The sequence below is a fragment of the Silurus meridionalis genome, chromosome 7 (genome assembly GCF_014805685.1).
Source record: "Silurus meridionalis isolate SWU-2019-XX chromosome 7, ASM1480568v1, whole genome shotgun sequence".
NCBI lineage: Eukaryota > Metazoa > Chordata > Actinopteri > Siluriformes > Siluridae > Silurus > Silurus meridionalis.
The window spans coordinates 4,605,812-4,628,095 of record NC_060890.1 but is presented as its reverse complement, the minus strand read 5'-3'; the positions used below and the strand labels follow the sequence as shown (position 1 = coordinate 4,628,095).

Here is a 22,284-nt window from a genome sequence, read left to right as displayed (position 1 = left end):
GTAGAGGCGCCGGAAGAATTTTTTTTTAGTGTTAGGTTAGTGGTTTATAACTGAGGTAGTTGGGTTGGTTTTGTTGTGTTCTTTTCTTTAGTGCCACTCTCCGTCTCTCTCTCCTGGGGGATTAATTAATAAGCTTTGCTATACTTTGCTATTCTCGCCTGTTCCTCCTTGTTTGAATAAATCCTTTTATATTATACTTGGTTTACGTGTCCTTTTCCCTGGCCCATTCACAGAATGGATCACAGTATGAATGTTACAGCTTCAACCCTAGACATTTAAAAAGAAGTCGTAACAGTCACGCACAAGTTGCCAAATGGTTTTGACATTTCCGGGGGTTGAGCTCCCTTGTTAAATTGTCAATGACCATTGTTTGAAACATTCTACAATTGAAAAAGGAATTTAACTTAAATATTTTATATGAGTTGGCATGGTTTTATCGTATATAATCACATGGATTCCCAACACTCTTTCCAAAATTTGTAAAAACCCTTAGTTGTGGACTTTTCGAAGATTATCATGCAAAAGTTGCCGAATGGTTTTGACATTTTAAGTGGTTGAACTTCTTGAAGGTCTTCCTGGTCAAGTTCAAACAATCTCAGCCTTCTGTTCATTACAACACATTTTAAATAATGAAATCTGAATGACAATAGGAAGTTGTTATATAGTTTTTTCTGACCTGTGAATGGGTGGGGGCAATATCTGCATTTCTTCCATTAAAGATGTAGATGCTGCCCTGGCCATGGTCCTCTAGAGGAGCTCCTACCACTATATCCATCTTACCATCCCTGTTTAGATCTGCAGGGCTGGCCAAAGTCATGCCAAACCTTCCTCTTTTTCCTGGAATTCCTTTTAGTACCTGTATGTATATTACCTGTAAAACATGCAGAAAAACATTTGTGTGTTGCTAAAGAACATAACGGAAAGTCGTGGTTCACTTTTAAAGTAAACATGTCCTACAAGAGGAACAGAAACAGGTACAATATCCCAAGCCTACAGGAGATGCTTAGAATAATGCCCCTGCCAGTTTTCTTCTAAAATTACATGGCATCTAATGAAAATAATGCAGTTTACAGTCATCAAATAAACCAAGTTAAAAACTTAACATTGTTTAATTGATTACTGTTAACTGCAATATATAGTCAGTTATTTATATTTGATGGCTTTTTTTAGATTATTCCTTTAGTAGACATTTTTACAAAGTGCCTTTACATGTTCCTGACACACAATACTGTAAAAAACTTTCTTTCGGCTTCTCCCGTTAGGGGTCGCCACAGTGGATCCTCCACACATTTGATTTGGCACATGTTTTACGCTGGATGCCCTTCCTAATGCAACCCTCCCCAATTTATCCGGGCTTGGAACTGAGAGCAGCTGGGGATGGTTCCCTGACCGGGGATCGAACCAGGGTCACAGCGGTGAGAGCGCTGCATCTTAACCACTAGACCACCAGCAGACCCTAACACACAATATACTGACACACAACACTGTATGCCAGCCAATTGTAATACCACTAAATAGACAACAAAATGTAAATTTCTCTTTGTGTTTCATCACATTAAAGCAGGAGAGGTCTAGATTCTAGATTAACCCAGCCATTAGGGGTGCACAAGCCAGTGCACTCTTAGTGCTGGTCCCAAGCCCAGATAAATGGGGAGGGTTGCGCTAGGAAGGGCATCCAGCGTAAAACATGCAAAATCAAACATGCGGCTCACAAACCAGAATTTTCATTGGGAGTAAGGAAGATATACATAATTCAAAATTAGTTTGTTAAAGGGACCGTGCATGCAGGATGTTTTGAAGACAAAGTGAGAGAGGCCCGATTGAGATGGTTTGGACACGTGCAGGGAGGGACATTGGGTATATAGGTAGAAGAATGCTGAGGATGGAGCCACCAGGAAGGAGGAAAATAGGAAGACCAAAAAGGTTTATGGATCTGCTGAGGGAAGATATGCAGGTAGTTGGATTAAAAGAGGCAAATGTAGAGAACAGAGTATTGTGGAGACGGATGATCCGCTGTGCCAACCCATAATGGGAGCAGCTGTTCGAGGAAGATAGAAGTTCTAGATTCTCCTGAATCCAAGCTATACCACTTTAAGAAGTACATATATAGATGGGATTTTGATGTGCCATTGGAAACCCAGGTTTGATGCCTTTGGAGGGCGTAAGGCATCCCTGCTTCAGCGATCCCTTGTGTTCTGCCAGTGGCCTCTGATGCAGTCCAGGTCTTCCTCCTGAAGCGGCTGCTCAGGAGAAATGCACTGACATGGGCAACAGTACATGGGCCATATGTTGGGGGTTTAAGTCTTGGTATCACCAAGCTGCCACTCTTGGGTCATTGAGCTCTCTGTTCCCTTACTGGCTTTGATTGATTCTGGGGCAGAGAACACCTTTTTGGATGTTGAACTAACATCACAGCATGACCTTCCCACTGAAACTCTGGATCCTTTCATCTCAGTCTATTCCCTGTACGGTAAACTCCTTGTACTCTCTGGTAATCACTGTGAACAGGTCTAGCTTAACCTGATACCCTCTCCAGCCAGCCCGCTAGTGCTGAGACACTCCTGACTTTAACTGGCCTGTTGGGAGAGTCATCAACTGGAGTCCTTTTTATTACTCCACCTGCTTCCAGCCAGTCCTTCCTCCCACTGATTACAGAGATCCACCTACAGATCTATCATTCCCCAACTTGAATATCAAGAGTAAGGTGTTCAGCAAAGCATATGCCCCTCCACTGCTCAAATGACTGTTAATCAATCTGCTGGAGCAGATTGATGAACCTTGCAATTGAGTACACACTGAAAGAGAAGTACATTAGTTAGTACCCTGCTGCTGGCATAATACGAACTGTATTATGCCAGCAGCAGGGTACTCACTAATGTACTTCTCTTCATCTTCCCCATGTACTGATGTTTCGTTATGGCCAACAAAGGACAACACACAATTATGTTTTGGCTACCCTCTTTAACTCAGTCACTGAAACCCTCCAAGGTGCCACTACATAGGTGTTCACATCACACAGGTCCTGTCTTGGTCCTGCCACATCAACACCGTGGTGAAGTAGGCCCGGCAGCATCTGTACCTCTGAGACAATTAAGGGACTTTAAACTACCCTTTCAGGTGCTAAAGGCTTTCTACACCTGCACTCTTGAGAGTGTTCTGACGGGTAGCATCACTTCCTGGTTCGGGAACAGCACCATGCAGGACAGGCGAGCCCTCCAGAGGGTGGTGTGGTCAGCTGAACGTACCATCCGCACCGAGCTCCCTGACCTGCAGGACATCTACAGAACGCGGTGCCGGACCAGAGCCAGGAAGATTGTGAAGGACCCCAGACATCCCAACAATAAACTCTTTTCTCTGTTGCGTTCAAAGAAGCACTTCTGCTCCTTGAAAACACAGAGAGAATGAAGAGGACGTTCTTCCCTCAGGTCATTCAGAGTTTAAACCAGGAAACACCCAGGACTAGTTCTAGACATCCCTCTCCATCATTACTCAATTCTGCACAACTTTTTTGGACTATGACAATTTAACTCTGTGCCACTTTATACCACACCACATGGACACTTTCAGGGCAATCACTAATCACTTTCGTTTGTACTGTCAATATCTGCCATAGGCATCCATGTATATAAATATATTTTCATATATTTTATATATTTTATACTTTTGATTTATTTTCCCTTTTTGTTGTTTTATTTTTATCCTTAATTATATTCTTTTTTATGCTTAAATGCTGGACAGACGTTAAAAGCATTTCATTGCATGTTGTACTCTGTAGGTGTGTGTATGTGACAAATAAAATTTGATTTGATTTGATATCTTAATGCTTCAATGCCTGCCACTTGATTAGAATAAGGAAGGAACAAATGGAAAATAAGTTTTCATATTATGCTGATCAAATTTATTTTCAGTAAGTGTCAAATGTTACTAAGTAAAGACTCCTGAGATTTTTTGAAGCCTGAGATTGAGAATCTCTGGTATAATGGTGCAATTCAAAGTTGTTAAAATTCCTCTGAAACAGGCATTTTCAGATAGATCTTAAGAATAAGAGGAAAATTCTTATTTGTTACTTTTACACTGTTGTGGTTTCACTTTACCTGGGATTGCATAAAGGTGTAGACAAAAACCTTTCCTTCCTGATCCCCCTCAATTTGCAGTGGAGCAGAAACAAGTAGAAGGTCGGACAATGTGTTTGAATCCAAGTCCACCACACATAACTCAGCACCATAATAGGCACCAATTTGAGGCTGAAAAAAACAAACAAACAAGATTTTTGATTTTGATTCAGGAGAATGCACAAATTACATCCCTAGGATTAAATACTGTGTAGCAACAATTCACTATGTGATGTATTGCAGTGCACATTTTATGATATAGGAGTAACAAATAAGATCACCTCAGGAGAATCCAGTGAATGAACGGTGCCTGTAGTGTCTGATATGATCACTTTGCCCATGTGATTATGTCTTGGAGCTCCCTGAATAATGTAGTTATTCTGTGTTACATTTGCTACTGTCATGGAATAACCTGTGAACACACCAGAGGCATATTTACACAAAGATGTATTATAGCACTATATACAGACATACAGTACATACTAGTTGGTATCCAACTATTTCAAGACTAGCTCTGTTCTAGGTCTGTCTCTTACGCCGAATGTTATCCCTCAGATTTGTTAAAACTTCCCCAGGGGACAAATTCTTGATGCACAATGCAGAGAATGACACACATTGACTGGACTCTTTCGAATGACATACGACAGCTGCAGCAATTTTGTGGATTGTTTTCCGACTATCATCATGCACAATTCCACCTCATATGAGAAATACAAACTTTCACAGATAAACCATAACATACATTTTTTGTAGGTCCCACTTTTGCTCCATAACAGCTTTGACCCATTGAGTCATGAACTCCACAACAACTCTAAAGGTGTAAATTTTGCACTGTTAGGCCCTTGAGCAAGGCCCTTCACCCACTGTGGTCCAGAGGTGCAGTCTCATGGCTGACCCTGTGCCCTGACCCCAGCTTTCTAACAAAACTGGGACATGCGAAGAAACAATTTTGCTGTGTTGTAAAGTACATGTGACAAGTAAACACATCATGGCATCAGTTCATTAGATCAGGTTGAGAGGTAAGGCCTGTGCATTCTCCTGTTGACTGAGGCCACTGACATTGTGGAACACTGTTGCTATGAAGCGGTGGGTTTGGTCTTCAACAATGTTAGATAAGTGAAACAAAAACACAACGTTTTCCAGAGCATCACCCTGCCTTTCTGGTTTGCCTTTATCCCATTGTTCATGAAAAAGAAATGTGCACACATCTGTCTTTCCACATGACAATACACAATTTTTTTGTAACATGCCAACAGGACATCACAAGGCTGCATAAAGTCACATGGTGCTTCATAAGTCAGTGTGCCAAAAGACATTGTCCTGTGTAAATCTCAAGCTGCACAGCTGGTGCTATTCCTACCATGGCTCCCTTTTCAAGCCTGCTGTTCTGAACATGTGCGCACCCTGTCACACCCTCTCCTCACATGTGAGTTTATTACAGGAAACAACATAATCTCACTTCCCGCACCCACCCTACTCACCATACTTGCCTCCTTTGGCCCTCTTTACAAAGATAGGAACTCGAGCTGCCTCAACAACACTATGGGAATGACAGTCCAAAACTGCCAAATTGACCAATCCTGCCTAGGGTGTGGGGGCACAGCTAGGCCAAAGGAGAGTGCTCGCTGGAGCTGGCCATTCCCTGAAGCACTGAGCATTGCAGAGTTAATGGAACAGGTCCCTGGGAGTGTCGGGGCAACACTTTCCTGCCTTTTCCCAGCATGGTCCTCAGAACATCCTATGTCACGACTTTTTGGCCGAAGCCCTCTTATTGAAATTTGAGAAAATTGAGATCTGTCATCTCCTAGAACTTCAGCCCAGAGCATCACACAGGATCCCTCACAGGGATGTTCTGTTTCTGTTACTTCAATGACGAGAGTTACTGGGTTGTGATTGGGGCTGCACCCGCCAAGCAGCTCCATGAGAGCGGGAGTTGGAGAAACCGCTAGAATGCCATCATCGGAACCATCTCCATTGTAAGTCTTTTTGAGATTGGATCAGCTGGGCTGGCATTTATCATGCATATTAATGATCCTTGGATGGCCATGACCTTGTCACTCATTGTCTTTTCTAGGTACATCTTTTTTTGTTAAGTACTAACTACTGCATGCTGGGAACAAAGTCTTTACTTGCCATATTCAAGTTAATCGATATTATAATCGCTAATATAATTGCATTGCCATAGTCAAATAATTTTTTATTCCAATCAAGGACATATGGTTGTGAGGGTCGGGTGCCCAAAAACCTTTGACTATGCAGTGTTTTGGCTTCTGTACAAAATCTAAAAAATGACTTCAATGGCTTAGGTTGAGTTTTGAAGGAATCTTACCTAAATAACTGTCATCATTGTCACCCATATTAAAGGATCCTGAAGGTGCTCCAAAGTTGTACAACTGATAACCACCTTTCCACTGAAAGGCTCCAACTGCACCCATTATTATTTGACCCTAAAGACACACAAACAAATTTTTATTTCTGTTGTAGCATTTGAATAGTAGAAGTATATGTGTATGAAACTTGGTGTTATAATTTTTACTTATTTTTATTGCATAGGTAATATCACAGGATTTGTTGAACTCACAATGCAGAAATCTAAAGCAAATACTTTAAGGATGAATACATGTTTCGTATACATGTATACATGGTTCAGAAATGCACATTTTATATTTAAATATATTGTCAAAAAAATACTAGGCCAATGTTTGCTTTATATCCAAATTCTTGTAAAAAGAGTGATGCTCAACCTTTATATAAGGTTAGATCTGTTTGCTTGTTTTATCTTGATTTCAGTGAAAGTTTTTTAGAATAAAGCAATATTCCTTTAGACAGAGTATTTTGTGTTTGAGGTACTGGAATAAAAGATACTGGAGCTTATAAAATGCTAAAGAATTTCCTGGATCTAGATGAATAGTATGTGACTGAATACTGCCTGTAATCCTTTACATGACTGTGCATACAAAATTTAAGATTGCTTTTTCCAAGCCTCAGTTTTTTCTCTATCTCAATAAAAGATTAGCTATTTTTTACCTTTTGTCCACACTCAGACAGCGTTTTCAGTCAACAAAAACATAGCTTTTTAAAAACGTTCTTCAAATGAACTTTTCTTGAAATTAAGCAAGCAAAGAAAATAAAATATATTTAAATGCTATAAAATAAGTATTATTGTTTCAAATTACTCTTTCATAACATGAATTTAATGTATCGAATACCAACCTAATTAAATTACATACACTTTACCTGATTTGCTGCCATAAGGCGCAAATGTAGATGTCGCAACTCGCAAAAAAGGTGCCTTACAGTCGCAAAAAAAAAACAACAACTAATATGGTGGCAAGTCTGGGCGAAATAGCAATACTAACTCAGTGACAAGGATGATTTGGATAAAAAGATGTGGAGCTTCTACAAGGTAAGGTATTTATAAAAAATGTATGCTTCAAATAATTTAACCAACAACTATTTTTGACATTTAATCAGTCTTGATTTAATAAATATCGTAGTTTTGCCGTGATTGCAGTAATGGGCGAATTAACTATTTCCCGCCTTCTACTAAAATAAATAAATATATATAATTAGAGTAACTTTGATTGAGATTTTCTTTGGGAGTGGCAAGGATGGACAGAATTCGAAACGAGTTTATTATAGGGACAGTGCATGTACAGTAGGACGTTTTGGGGACAAGGTGATGGAGGCATGAATGAGATGGTTTGGACATGAGCCTGGAGAAGTGGAGGTATGTGCTGGAGAGAAGGAAATGAAAGTCAGTAGGAGTAAGACAGAGGACAAGTGTGTGAATGAGAGGGAGGGCAATGGAATGGTGCGGTTGCAGGGAGAAGAGGTGAAGAAGGTGGAGGAGTTTAGGTACCTGGGGTCAACAGTGCAAAGTAATGTAGAGTGTGTTAGAGAAGTGAAAAAAAGAAAGAAAAGAGTGCAGGCAGAGTGGAGTGGGTGTATTAGAGTGGCAGGAGTGATTTGTGATAGAAGAGTATCTGGTGAAACCTGCGATGTATGCGATGTTGTATGCTGGAGGTAGCAGAGCTAAAGATGCTAAGATTTTTATTTGGAGTAACGGGATTGACAGGTTTAGAAATGAGTTTATTATAGGGACGGCACATGTAGGACATTTTGGGGACAAGGTGAGGGATGGTTTGGACATGTGTAGAGGAGGGACATGGGGTATATCAGTAGAAGAATTCTGAGGATGGAGCCACCAGGAAGGAGGAAAAGAGGAAGACCAAGTAGATGGTTTATGGATGTGGTGAGGGAAGACATGCAGTTAATTATTTTGAAAGAGGCAGATGTAGAGGACATGTTATAGTGAAGACAGATGATCCGCTGTGGCAACCCCTAACAGGAGCAGCCAAAAGAAGAAGAAGAATATTTCCAGTAACTTTGATCATTTTAAAGGGTACTGTCAACTGGCAAATCATGTTTTACAGATTACATGTTTATGTCTTTGTCATCTCCATGTACTTTTTACTTTGCTAATATGCTAACTCTCAAACAAACATATGGATGTTTTCTAAATGTAAACATTTATAGAATTTCTTATTAAAACAAAACTGTTAGCAAATATTCCTAACTTGAATCATTGTATGATTTTCGGCCACTTATGCATGATATTTAAGCAAATTACCAGTGTATAATTTATGTCAATGTTCATTTTACTTTGCTAGATTGTTACATTGCTTACATTGCACAAACACATTAAGTTGACTGTATATGAATGTTATCTACATTTAAATGTTAGATTTATTCTTCAACTTGTGTACATGAAGTGAAACATGTATTTTAATGCTGAGTTTAAAAAAAAAATTTGCTATAATCTTTTTTAACTATTTCAGAGACCTCATCTGTGTTGGACAATCACTAAATTATGGTATGTATCTCTTTTTATTTTTAGATATGTGAGTTTTAGGAGAAACATTTTTTCAAAATGTTTGACTCCAGTTTATGACAATCACTCGAATGCAGTGTTACAATTTTGCTGCGTTATGTGTAATGTTTGATTTGGTTCCTTGTTGATCCCTGTTACTTGTTGGCAAACAGGTTTTAAACAATTACTGCATTATGTCCTGCTGCTTGTTGTTTTTTTTGTTTTTACTCTGGAAGCAATTGGATTAGTGCGGATGTAGCCAAAATGAGCCAAAACTAAACCTTCCAATGAGCTTATTGATCTCTAGTGATTTACAACATGGACATGTATATTTGTTTTTCCTACCACCAGGAAATTAAACAAAATAAAGCCGAAAATAATTAATTTGAAACAATATTCTGACAACACTACATTTGAACTTGTGAACTGTTTAAATATTACATAGAACAGAATAGGTTGTAGAAGATGCAAGATTGGTGGAATTTTATTAAAAATGTGAAACATAACTTGTGGTATTTAAAAGAAACTGAAAGGTTTAACCTACATTTGTGGAAAAATCTGCACTGAAGCCATCCTGTGCAAATTGTAGCTTGGCAGATTCTCCTGTAGTCTCAGTTCCTAATACAGCAACAATAGCAGTTAATGTGAATTCTCCCAATTTCATTTTTTCAGCACCATACAAGTAATTATTTGCCAGAGGGCAAGATGGAAAATTGTACAATACCTTCAATTGCAATGATAGTCTCTTCTAGTGTGTCTCGAATTTCCTTCAGTACAGAAAAGTCATTCACTTTAAATACATGTTTATTAACTGGATCCGATGCAATAGTTTTCAACTCATTCTCTGCTGATTGTTTTTTAAAGGCACTGCCGACCTAGTGAATTAAAAACCAGCATGAATAAAGACTTTGGCAGTTCAACAGTATTCCATATGCATTATTTTGTATGCTGAAATCTATATGTGACTGGTTGAATGTCTTTAAAATTAAGACAAATAGACATGCATAAATAATGGGTGCATTTTTAATCCAAAGACACGCCCACTGCTGTGGAGTTGCGCTTTGACATTGAGCACACCTGTGCCACGTAATGATTTTGGCGTGTTTGTGGCTTTATAAAAAGCACAGTTGAGTGGGGCACTTTGATTCCTTTCTTATCTGTAGGCTGGGTGGCTAGAAAAGGGAGGCGTGCATGAACGCAGGTAGCATATAGTGATAATAGTTTAACCCCGTTTGTGAGGTCCAGCCAAAGAGCGCTAGCTGCTGTTTCGTACCTGTTTCGTACCTGTTTTTACACACTGTTTCAAAACCCGAATTAGCTTGTTGGTATACAGTTTGGACCAAGTTCTGTGCTATGTTTGAGTAAGGACTTGGATATTTATCTTTTGCGCAGGTGTATTAAATTAACAGGCTTGGTATTTTTGCTCCATAAACCGCTTGGACGCTTTTTAAATATTGATCGGGAGTTTTCCTCTTTTTAACGTGTGTAAGTACCGTGATTTTTTAAACTTAAACAGAAGGGGAGATTGTTTGTGTGTTTTTGGGTTTATTTTTGGGTTATTCTTGTTTTTAAGAATTATGCACTGATTTGCTGTGTGCTCTGTCCCTTCTGTTGCAAAGAGGATTTAATCTAGTCTCTCCGATTGTGGGTAATTAACTGGTAAGCTGTAAATGGTATTTTAAAATATTTTTGAAGCATTTTTTTGTTTAATAAATTTGTAATATTTTTGGAAAGTCACGTCTCTGTCTTTAATCCCATCCGAACCAGCGGGGTCCTTTATATTTTTGTAACTTTTTTTGGTTCATTATTCTTTTGGGTTTAATCTATTTTCCTGGGTGAATAAATAACCCAGGTGGCATAGTCGGTTCCTTTTAATTTTTAATACCTTTTAACCAAAGGTTACATATACATATCAAAAATCATATAAAAAAAATCATATAAAAAAATAATGATTTTTATTTTTAAAGCTTTCATCCACTGAGGATCATCTGTCTCCATACTACCCTGTCCTCTACATCTGCCTCTTTTAAATTAACTACCTGCATGTCTTCCCTCAACACATCCATAAAGACTTTCTCTCTTCCTTCTCCCTGGTGGCTCCATCCTCAGCATTCTTCTATTAATATACACCATGTCCCTCCTCTACACATGTCCAAACCATCTCAATCGTTCCTCCCTCACCTTGTCCCCAAAACGTCCTACATGCGCTGTCCCTCTAATAAACTCAATTCTAATCCTGTCCATCCTTGTTACTCCATGAAAATCTAAGCACCTTCAGCTCTGCTACCTCCAGCTCCTGTCTCTTCCTGTCTTTTAGTCAATGCCACTGTCTCTAAATGATATAAAAGAGCAGGTTTTACCACAGTCCTATAAACTTTCCCTTTCACTCTTGCAGATACTCTTCTATTACAAATCACTCCTGACACTTGTAAGAATTACAGACTGCCTCAATCCAGATTCCACCCCACACTATATCAAATTCAGCTCATCCTCAAAATGGCTTAAAATTGATAAAAAGTAATTATGTAGTTTGATGTAGAATTTCAGTTGTATCAATCTTAATCATAGACTTAACTGAATCAGTCTGGGAGAGGCAGCAAGCCATCAAGGACTATCTCTAAACAAAAGGTATCTAAAACCATGCATCCTGACCTGCTGGGGGGCCGGTGCTAGCAAAGGTGTGAATACCGGTGATTACCGGTCTATACTTCAAAGGGATGAACAATATAAAATATCTGGGCTGAGTTTGCTCTGGGTTCTTTCTGACTCAGATGAACCCAAAGTGCTTTGTGTATTTTGTCACTGCTATGCTGTTATAAACTTCTTCATTATGATCTTCGTTGTCCTCATCATTTTTTTCTTACACACTCTACTCCACACACTCCACCCTGCCTGCACATTTTTCTTCACTTCTCCAACACACTCTCCATTACTTTGCACTGTTGACCCCAGGTACCTAAACTCATTCACCTTCACCACCTCTTCTCCCTGCAACCACACCACTCCACTGCCTTCCCTCTCATTCACACACATGAACTCTGTCTTACTCCTACTGACTTTCTTTCCAGCACCTACTGCCACCTCTCTAGGCGCTACTCATCCTGCTCCCTACTCTCCCCACAAATCAATATATCATCTGCAAACATAATTGCTGACAAAGACTCCTCAATTTTGTTAAAACCTCCCCTGCCATCTCTCATGTCATCTGGTCCAACCAGCTTTTCACTCCTCATCCTCTTAAAAGCTGCTCTCACTTCCTCCTTACTAATCCTATCCACTTCCTTCTTCACCATCTCCACATCATCCAAGCTTCTTTCCCTCTCATTTTTGTTATTCATCAGCTGCTGTAAGACATTTGTTGCTCTAACTTGTAGCACATTTTCCCAGCTTGGTCCCTCTGCCTGGCCAATCAATATAAATCCTTTTCTCCTTCCTTAGAGTCCAACTTCTCATACAGCTCCTCATATGCCTTTTCCTTGGCTTTAGCCACATCCCACTTTACCTGCTGCCATATCCCCTTGTACTCCAGCCTAATTTTCTCAGCTCTGCTGCTGATCCCAATTCTGTTTTGCCAACTTATTGCTGTTTATGCTTTCCTGCACTTCTTAATTCCACCACCATGTTTCTTTGTCTTCCTTTCGGTTTTCAGAAGTCACACCAAGTACATTTCTAGCTGTCTCTCATCACTTCTGCAATAGTTGTCCAATCACCCAACACCTCTTCACCACCACAGAGCCCATGTATGACCTCTTCCATGAATCTCACACTACAGTCTACCTCCTTTAGTTTCCACCATTTTATCCTTTTTTCAGTCCCTACTCTCCTCCTCATCTTCTTCACCTCCAAAGCCATCCTACAGACCACGATCAGATGCTGTCTAGCTACACTGTCCCCTGCCAACACCTTACAGTCCCCAATCTCTTTTAGTTCGCATCTCCTGCATAGAATATAGTCCACTTGTGTGCACCTTTCTCGAATCTAATATGTCACTCTAAGCTCCTCCTTCTTCTTAAAATAATTATTTACCACTGCCATTTCCATCATTTGAGCAAAATCTATCATCTGCCCTTCCACATTTCTATCCTAAAGGCTGTATACCTACCCATCACCTCCTCATCACATTTGTTTCCTTCACCTACATGTCCATTGAAGTCTGCCCTAATCACCAATCTTTCATTCCTAAGTACATCATCTACCACTTCATCTAACTCACTTCAGAATTGTTCCTTCTCCTCCACCTTACAACCCACTAGTGGAGCATAGACACTGATGACATTTAGCATCATCCCTTCAACTTCCAGCTTCTTGTTCATCACCCTCTCAGAAATTCTTTTCACCTCTGTTACACTGTACTCTTCCTTCAGTATCACCTTTTTGCAATTTCTCTTTACATCCACACTATGATAGAACTGTTTAAACCCACCTTCAATGTTCCTGTCTTTACTCCCTTTCCACTTGCTCTCCTGAACACACAACATATCTAACTTTCTCCTCTCCATCATATCAGCTTCCTCTCTCCCTTAACCCCATTTATCCGTGCTTGGGACCGGTGCTAAGAGTGCACTGGCTTGTGCAACCCTAAAGGCTGTTTTTTTAAACCTCTTATACAAACTATTATTAGTATTGCATTATGTTACCAGCCTTTATGAAGAGATTTATATGGTCTTCATAAAAAAAAAATCTGACATTTATCAGCATATGTTGCAGGGTTAGGGTTAGGTTTAGTATGCTTAAAATGGTACATTCCTCAGTTTAAACATGTGATGTTTGCTATGTTTTATTGTAAATAAAATATGGGTTTATGAGATTTTCACTTCATGGGATTCCTTTTTTATTTACACAGTACGCCAAATTTTTGGGAAATTATTTATAGAATGTGCTTGGTGGCTGATTCCCAGACTCTATGTTAGCTATCAGGTGGCCACAATCACCATGTTGGAGACCACTGTTATTTGAAAATAATTCTTAAGAGCATTTACACAAAAACATATTGCAATTTACGAAAAAACATACTTAATTGATAGTTAAAGTTTTATTAATTAAATGTTTTCCTTATTTTAAACAAGAGCAATCCTGTAGAAAATCATAAAAAGACAAATCAGTTAATCAACAGACCTGATGTGGTAATGTATATTAATGTGTGGAAAAATCTTACCCCTATAGCATAGCGAATAATTTTCTTCTGATCTGCAAGCCAAGTTGCATTTCCTAGCAGATTCCCATCTTGTGATTCACCATCAGTGATGACCAACAACACTCTGTTAGCGTTTTCTCTGGCTCCTGCCTGAATGTTAAATACGTCTTCCCTTTACAAAACAAATAAATTGATTATAAATATGTTATTCACTTTGTGATAAAATGCAACATAAAACATTTGAGATATTTATGCTTACACAACTGTCTTGATAGCAGCGGCGGTTTTGGTCAATCCTTTAATTGTTTGATTTTTTGTATTTGATCTGTGCTTGAAAAGGTGTTAAATTTGATGTGTATTTTACAATTAGTAGAAAACTGTGCAACTGCAAACTGAAAAGATAAAATGTATTTAATATTTTCACAGCAGATTTCGAAAAGTCTATTTAGCAATGTTGTTCAAAAGTAAAATTTTATAAAGTCACATACATTTAAAAAAATTAACCCAGCCATTATGGATGCACAAGCCAGTGCACTCTTAGTGCCGGTCCCAAGCCCGGGTAAATGGGGATGGTTGCGTTAGGAAGGGCATCCAGTGTAAAATCATGTGCCAAATCAAATATGCGGATCACAAATGAGAATTTCATACCGGATCGGTCGAGGCCCGGGTTAACAACGACCGCCACAGGTATCATTAGCCGACAGGGTACCGGTGGAAATTGGGCTACTGTTGGCCGAAGGAGGAGAAGGAGAGGAGGAAGACGACTACAGAGACGGCAGGGAAAGGAGCAGTATAGGAGAGTGGAGGTTCGGGTTGGTTCTTTAAATCTTGGTACTATGACGGGTAAAGGGAGAGAGGTAGCTGATATGAGAGGAGAGGAGAAAGGTAGATATGCTGTGTGTATTTGGAGGTGGATTTAAACTGTTTTATCATGGTGTGGATGGAAAGAGAAATGGTGTAGGGGTGATTCTGAAGGAAGAGTACAGTAAGAGTGTAGTGGAGGTGAAGAGAGTTTCTGATAGGGGGATGATCGTGATGGTGAAGGTTGAAGGGATGATGATAAATGTCATCAGTGCCTATGCTCCACAAGTCGGCTGTGAGATGGAGGAGAAGGAAAAATTCTGGAGTAAATTAGATGAAGTGGTAGATGGTGTACCTAGGAAAGAACGATTGGTGATTGGGGCAGACTTTAATGGGCATGTAGGTGAAGGGAACAGAGGTGATGAGGAGGTGATGGGTAGGTATGGTTTTAAGGAGAGGAATGTGGAAGGGCAGATGGTGGTAGATTTTGCTAAAAGGATGGAAATGGCAGTGGTGAACACTTATTTTAAGAAGAAGGAGGATCATAGGGTGACGTATAAGAGTGGAGGAAGCTGCACACAGGTGGACTATGTGCTATGCAGGAGATGCAACCTGAAGAAGATTGGAGACTGTAAGGTGTTGGCAGGGGACAGTGTAGCTAGACAGCATCGGATGGTGGTCTGTAGAATGGTTTTGGAGGCGAAGAAGAAAACGAGGAGAGTGAGGACTGAAAGAAGAATAAGATGGTGAAAACTTAAGGCGGAAGAGTGTAGTGTGAGGTTCAGGGAAGAGGTCAGACAGAGGCTCGGTGGTGTTGAAGAGGTGTTGGATGATTGGGCAGCTACTGCAGGAGTGATAAGGGAGGCAGCTAGAAAAGTACTTGGTGTGACATCTGGAAATAGAAAGCAAGACAAGGAGACGTGGTGGTGGAATGAGGAAGTGCAAAAGAGCATAAGGAGAAAGAGGTTGGCAAAACAGAAGTGGGATAGAGAGAGTGATGAGAAAAGTAAACAGGAGTACAAGGAGATGCGGCAGCAGGTAAAGAGGGATGTGACGAAAGCCAAGGAAAAGACATATGAAGAGCTGTATGAGAGGTTGGACACTAAGGAAGAAGAAAAGGATTTGTACCGATTGGCCAGGCAGAGGGACCGAGCTGGGAAGGATGTACTGCAAGTTAGAGCAGTAAAGGATTGAGAGGGAAATGTGTTGACTAGTGAGGAGAGTGTGTTGAGAAGGTGGAGGGAGTATTTTGAGCAGTTGATGAATGAGGAAAATCAGTGAGAGAAGGGGGTTGGACGATGTGGAGTTGGTAAAGCAGAATGTAGATAGGATTAGTAAAGAGGAAGTGAGAGCAGCGATTAAGAGGATGAAGAGTGGAAAGTCGGTTGGACCAGATGACATACCGGTAGAAGCGTGGAGATGTTTAGGAGAGATGGCAGTGGAGTTTTTGACCAGGTTGTTTAACAGGATTTTGGAAGGTGAGAAGATGCCTGAGGAATGGAGAAGAAGTGTGCTGGTACCGATCTTTAAGCATAAAGGAGATGTGCAGTCTTGCAGTAACTACAGGGGAATTAAGTTGATCAGTCATGCAGGACATGTATGAGGACAGTGTGACGGCAGTGAAGTGTGCAGTAGGTTCAGGGTGAAGGTTGGACTGCATCAAGGATCGGCCCTGAGCCCTTTCCTGTTTGCAGTGGTGATGGACAGGTTGACGGACGAGGTCAGACAGGAGTCTCCCTGGACTATGATGTTTGCGGATGATATTGTTATTTGTGGTGAAAGTAGGGAGCAGGTTGAGAAGAGCCTGGAGAGGTGGAGATATGCGTTGGAGAGAAGGGGAATGAGAGTCAGTAGGAGTAAGACAGAGTACATGTGTGTGAATGAGAGGGAGGGCAGTGGAGTGATGCGGTTGCAGGGAGAAGAGCTGGAAAAGGTGGAGGAGTTCAGGTACCTGGGGTCAGCAGTGCAAAGTAATGGAGAGTGTGTTAGAGAAGTAAAGAAAAGAGTGCAGGCAGGGTGGAGTGGGTGGAGAAGAGTGACAGGAGTGATTTGTGATAGTAAGGTATCTGCAAGAATGAAAGGGAAAGTTTATAGGACTGTGGTGAGACCTGCGATGTTGTATGGATTAGAGACAGTGGCATTGAGTAAAAGGCAGGAGGCAGAGCTGGAGGTAGCAGAGCTGAAGATGTTAAGGTTTTCGTTGGGAGTGACGAGGATGGACAAGATTAGAAATTAGTTTATTAGAGGCACAGCACATGTAGGATGTTTTGGTGACAAGGTGAGGGAGGATGAGATTGAGATGGTTTGGACACGTGCAACGGAGGAACAAGAATTATATTGGTAGGAGAATGCTGAGGATGGAGCCACCAGGTAGGAGAAAAAGAGGACGGCCAAGGAGGAGGTTCATGGATGTGGTGAGGGAAGACATGCAGGTAGTTGGTGTAAAAGAGGCAGATGTAGAGGACAGGGTGGTATGGGGACGGCTGATCCGCTGTGGTGACCCCTAATGGAAGCAGCCGAAAGAAAAAGAAGAAGAAGAAGAAGACATACATTTAAAAAAATTACAAAAGTGAGTACACCCGCTAAAACAATAAAATAAAACTTGGATATATTTTATAGTAGCCAATGTGCAACATGTATAACATTATATATTTCCTGTCCTTTGAAAATAACATACAGGCATTCTTCTAGAAATAATTGGAAACAAAAGTGAGTACACTCTAAGGGAACATGTCAAAACTGTGTCCAAAGTGTCAATATTTTGTGTGAGCATCATTGTTGTGTAGCACTGCCTTAATCTTCCTCGGTAAGGAATTCTCCAGAGCTGCACGGGTTGTTGCTTGGATCCACTTCCTTTCCTCCATAATGACATCAAAGAGCTGCTGGATATTACACACATGAAGATTGTCTACCTTCTGCTTAACTCATCATGCTTGACATGCTTGCTAGGCAAGATACAATTTTCTTGGTACTTCTCACCAGGGTGTAGTCACACATGCTGGAAACCATCTGAGCCAAACAAGTTTATCTTAGTCTCATCAGACCACAGGACATGAATCATGTAATTCATGCTTTTGGACAGATTGTCTCTAGCAAACTGTTTGCAGGCTTTCTTAAGAGCCAGCTTCAGAACCAACTTGTTGCAGAGTGTGGCATATGGTCTGAGCAGTGACAAGCAGACCTTCTGCTTCTAAAACCTATAAAGCAATGTTGGTACCACTCATGTGTCTGTTTTTTTTAAAAGCTTCTGCACCTGATGCACAGGACTCAACTTCTTTGATGGACCCTTGCGAGACCTGTTCCCAGTTGAACCCATATTGGAAAACCTCTGTATGCCAGGGTACACTTTACTGTAACTCAGTTTTAGAGTGTTTCTGATCTTCTTATAGCCTCGGCATCTTTGTGGAGAGCAACAATTCTAATTGTACATTAACTACTCTAAAATATATGAATTTCTTTTCTATAGTATTGTCCCTTAAAAATATATATTAAAATAATTGCTGAAATGTGAGGTGTGTATTCAATTTTGTGAGATACTGTAGGTCCAAAATACATTTATGTATTAAAAATAAAATAATCTATGGTTTTTAATGCTAGTGCGTTTGCCAAATATCTATTTTTGTTGGACTGGTCGCAATTTAATAACTTGTCTTTACATGTGTGACACTGAATTAAGGATACTGATAGTATATTTTTAACCAAATGAACTTAAAAAACATCAACTAAAGCTTCCCTTTATTGAGCATGCTATCATAATAGTGAGCCACTGAATAATTTAGATTAGTTTGTGCTGTTATATGAGATCATGAAATGGTCATAAAAAGTTATTTGCAAAACATTTATTCTGTCTTTGGATTCTTACACTGCTAAACTTTCTTTCGGCTTCTCCCGTTAGGGGTCTCCACAGCGGAGCCTCCGCATGTTTGATTTGGCACATGTTCTTACGCTGGATCCCCTTTTAAACACAATCCTCCCTAATTTATCCGAGCTTGGGGCCGTCACTGAGAGTGGTTGGGTTCCCTGACCGGGGATCGAACCCGGGCCGCAGCGGTGAGAGTGCCGCATCCTAACCACTAGACTACCAGGGAACCTGGATTCTTACACTGCTACCTCAGTTAAAACCCATATTATTGATAATTAATTTTCCTTAATAGTTTCACCTTGGCAGCTAAACGAGTATACATATACATTTGCATTCATTATATAAGTGTAGGGTGATATACATGTATAAAAAATAGGTTATAAAATGCTATAAAAGGCTTTAATGTGAATGCTCAGTGTGCACCAATCCACTTCTCCATTATAACATAGGAAAGGGGTTCTAAATAAGAACCCTCGCACTGGTTCCAAGCAATTGGCGATGCCCCTAGCTCCAAAATTTCTCATAACCTTAGAAGCATTTAAAAAATAAGTTTTCTTTAGGTACCTGAAAGTCCCTGTCCTTTAATCCGTTAACCATGCTTATAACCAAATCCTTCATTTCTGAAAATTCCTTATCAAGTACACTGTAAGAACCATCCATCAAAAAAGCAATGTCTGTTGGTAATGGGCAATCTATAAGTAAGGCAAAAAAAAGAGAATAATGTAAAAAATACAGAAGGTGACAAAGTTTTAGCCTTTTATTAATGTTACCTCTCATAAGAAATACCTCTTAATTGTTTGGGTATAGGTTCTGATGGAAAATTGTTGGAATTCAGTGTAAAACACATGCCATTGTATGCAGTAAATTGCTTACAGTCCTTGGGAATGGTTGGGCCACAAACCTAAAAAAGAATTCCTTTTTACTTAATATCAGATTGAGATAAAATATTTTTTAATAAAATCTAATGTACAGTAATGAAAAACAAAAACTTCATAATCTGTTGAATTTTTACAGATCATTTAATTTTAAGCTTTGTACTAACACAGAAGCAAAAGAAAAAAACACCGATCAGGCATAACATTATTACATTGTGAGTGGTGAACTGAATAACACTGATTATCTTTTCAACATGGCACCTGTAAGTGGGTGGGATTTATTAGGCAGCAAATGAACATTTTGTTCTTAAAGGTGATGTGTTAGAAGCTGGTACAATGGGGAAGCGTAAGGGCTAAATTGTGATGGCTAGAAGACTGGGTCAGAGCTGCAGTTTTGGAGATTGCTGCCTAATTTGTTCATTTGCTGCCTAATAAATCCCACCCACTAACAGGTGCCATGATGAAGAGATAATCAGTGTTAACAGGGTCATGGGCAGCCAAGGCTCACTGTTGCATGTAAGGAGCAAAGGCTGGCCCGTGTGGTCCAATCCAACAGACAAGCTCCTGTAGCTCAAATTGCTGAAGAAGTTACTTACTTAAGTACGGTTAATGCTTGACTGTTCAGGATTGGCAGCAAAAGGGGACCAACACAATATTAGGCATGTGGTCATAATGTTATGCCTGTTTGTATTAAACCACACTATCAATCCTTACCTGAATAGAAATACAAAGAGCTTTAGCTTACCACTGTATTTGAAGTCTGTGGATCTTTAGTCATTGAAAGTCCAAGAGACATGTTGACAGCCTCGGGGGGCACTGTGACAAGATTCACCATGAAGGTAAATGGGATACTTTCTGAGAAATATCTTTAGAAATATTTTATGACTAATAAAGTGTGTATGCATTATTACCATTTATTGTTATTGGTGAACAACTTCCTTGATTAACATCACATTTGTACACTTGACCTCTTTTATTCTGACTTTGAATAAGAGGATCACCCACAATCAAACTGAGAAGAAAAGGAAAAAAGAATCATTGATGTCACTGTCTTTTTTGTTCATCCAGCGATGCTTAATTGACATGATTTTTTCCATATTAGCAAACCACATATTTTAAAAATGTGATAGATTAACTTAATTTAAAAAATGTTATATATAACAAATAATATATATATAACATTATGCATATATATATATATATATATATATATATATATATATATATATATATATATATATATATATATATAACATTTATATATAACATCTATAAATTTTTTCCAATTAAATTCATGTCATCTAAATTAAAATCACGTCAATTAAGCATCATTTGATGCGAAACGTAAACAAAAGGTTTTTATGTCGATAAAGCAAGAAAGTTGTATTATGCATTTGCTAATGTTGATCCAAACCATGCCCAAACATAAATATTATTAAATAAATAAACATTAGGTTTTAAAATACATATATAAGACAAATACATTTTATATATATATATATATATATATATATATATATATATATATATATATATAACATCTATAAATTTTTTCCAATTAAATTCATGTCATCTAAATTAAAATCACGTCAATTAAGCATCATTTGATGCGAAACGTAAACAAAAGGTTTTTATGTCGATAAAGCAAGAAAGTTGTATTATGCATTTGCTAATGTTGATCCAAACCATGCCCAAACATAAATATTATTAAATAAATAAACATTAGGTTTTAAAATACATATATAAGACAAATACATTTTATATATATATATAACATTATGCATATATATATATATATATGGCTATTTGTTCCTGGTTCTTAAAGAACACTGTAAAGGATGGATGTGCACTTACAGACCCTTCGGGTCAAAGTTTATTCATCCTTGAAAAAAAAAAAAATAGCTTTTTTTCCCTAAAGATTTTGTGTCTGTGGGGCCCCAAAAGGTTGTTTCTAAAAAGGTTCTTGGACTTGACATTTGTTGCTTTGACATTTCTTTGGTGGAGTTGCTTGAAATTGTGTATTGTATCAGGGATAAATAGCCATTGCCGGCGGAGGCCGGAGGCAGAGCGGCGCTTCCGGTGAAGGATCGGCGACCTGAGGCGGCGATGACCACCCGGCAACCTGGAATGGATCGCAGTCACCCAGAAAGGTCTGGAATGGAGCCTCTTTACCCACGGGACCTGGAGTGGAGCGATGCCCTCAGCGGAGACCGGTGGCAGAGTGCTGCCCTCGGCGGAGACATGGTGCGGGACGACGCCGGCGGAGGCCGGAGGCAGAGCGGCGCTTCCGGTGAAGGATCGGCGACCTGAGGCGGCGATGACCACCCGGCAACCTGGAATGGATCGCAGTCACCCAGAAAGGTCTGGAATGGAGCCTCTTTACCCACGGGACCTGGAGTGGAGCGATGCCCTCAGCGGAGACCGGTGGCAGAGTGCTGCCCTCGGCGGAGACATGGTGCGGGACGACGCCGGCGGAGGCCGGAGGCAGAGCGGCGCTTCCGGTGAAGGATCGGCGACCTGAGGCGGCGATGACCACCCGGCAACCTGGAATGGATCGCAGTCACCCAGAAAGGTCTGGAATGGAGCCTCTTTACCCACGGGACCTGGAGTGGAGCGATGCCCTCAGC

The 22,284-nt window shown here is 39.8% G+C and overlaps 1 protein-coding gene across 1 annotated transcript in view; it reads right to left on the bottom strand.

Moving 5' to 3' along the window:
• Nucleotides 1-20,769, bottom strand: part of LOC124388805 (integrin alpha-M-like) — a 37,687-nt gene extending 16,918 nt beyond the window's left edge. Inside the window, 14 exon segments of the mRNA XM_046853835.1 lie at nt 677-871; nt 4,095-4,244; nt 4,394-4,524; nt 6,442-6,559; nt 9,530-9,603; nt 9,710-9,860; nt 14,141-14,291; nt 14,379-14,421; nt 14,424-14,511; nt 19,347-19,474; nt 19,569-19,683; nt 20,403-20,473; nt 20,569-20,669; nt 20,765-20,769. Coding sequence (XP_046709791.1) covers nt 677-871; nt 4,095-4,244; nt 4,394-4,524; nt 6,442-6,559; nt 9,530-9,603; nt 9,710-9,860; nt 14,141-14,291; nt 14,379-14,421; nt 14,424-14,511; nt 19,347-19,474; nt 19,569-19,683; nt 20,403-20,473; nt 20,569-20,669; nt 20,765-20,769 — 1,521 coding nt within the window.
• Between the last annotated feature and the right edge of the window lie 1,515 nt (nt 20,770-22,284).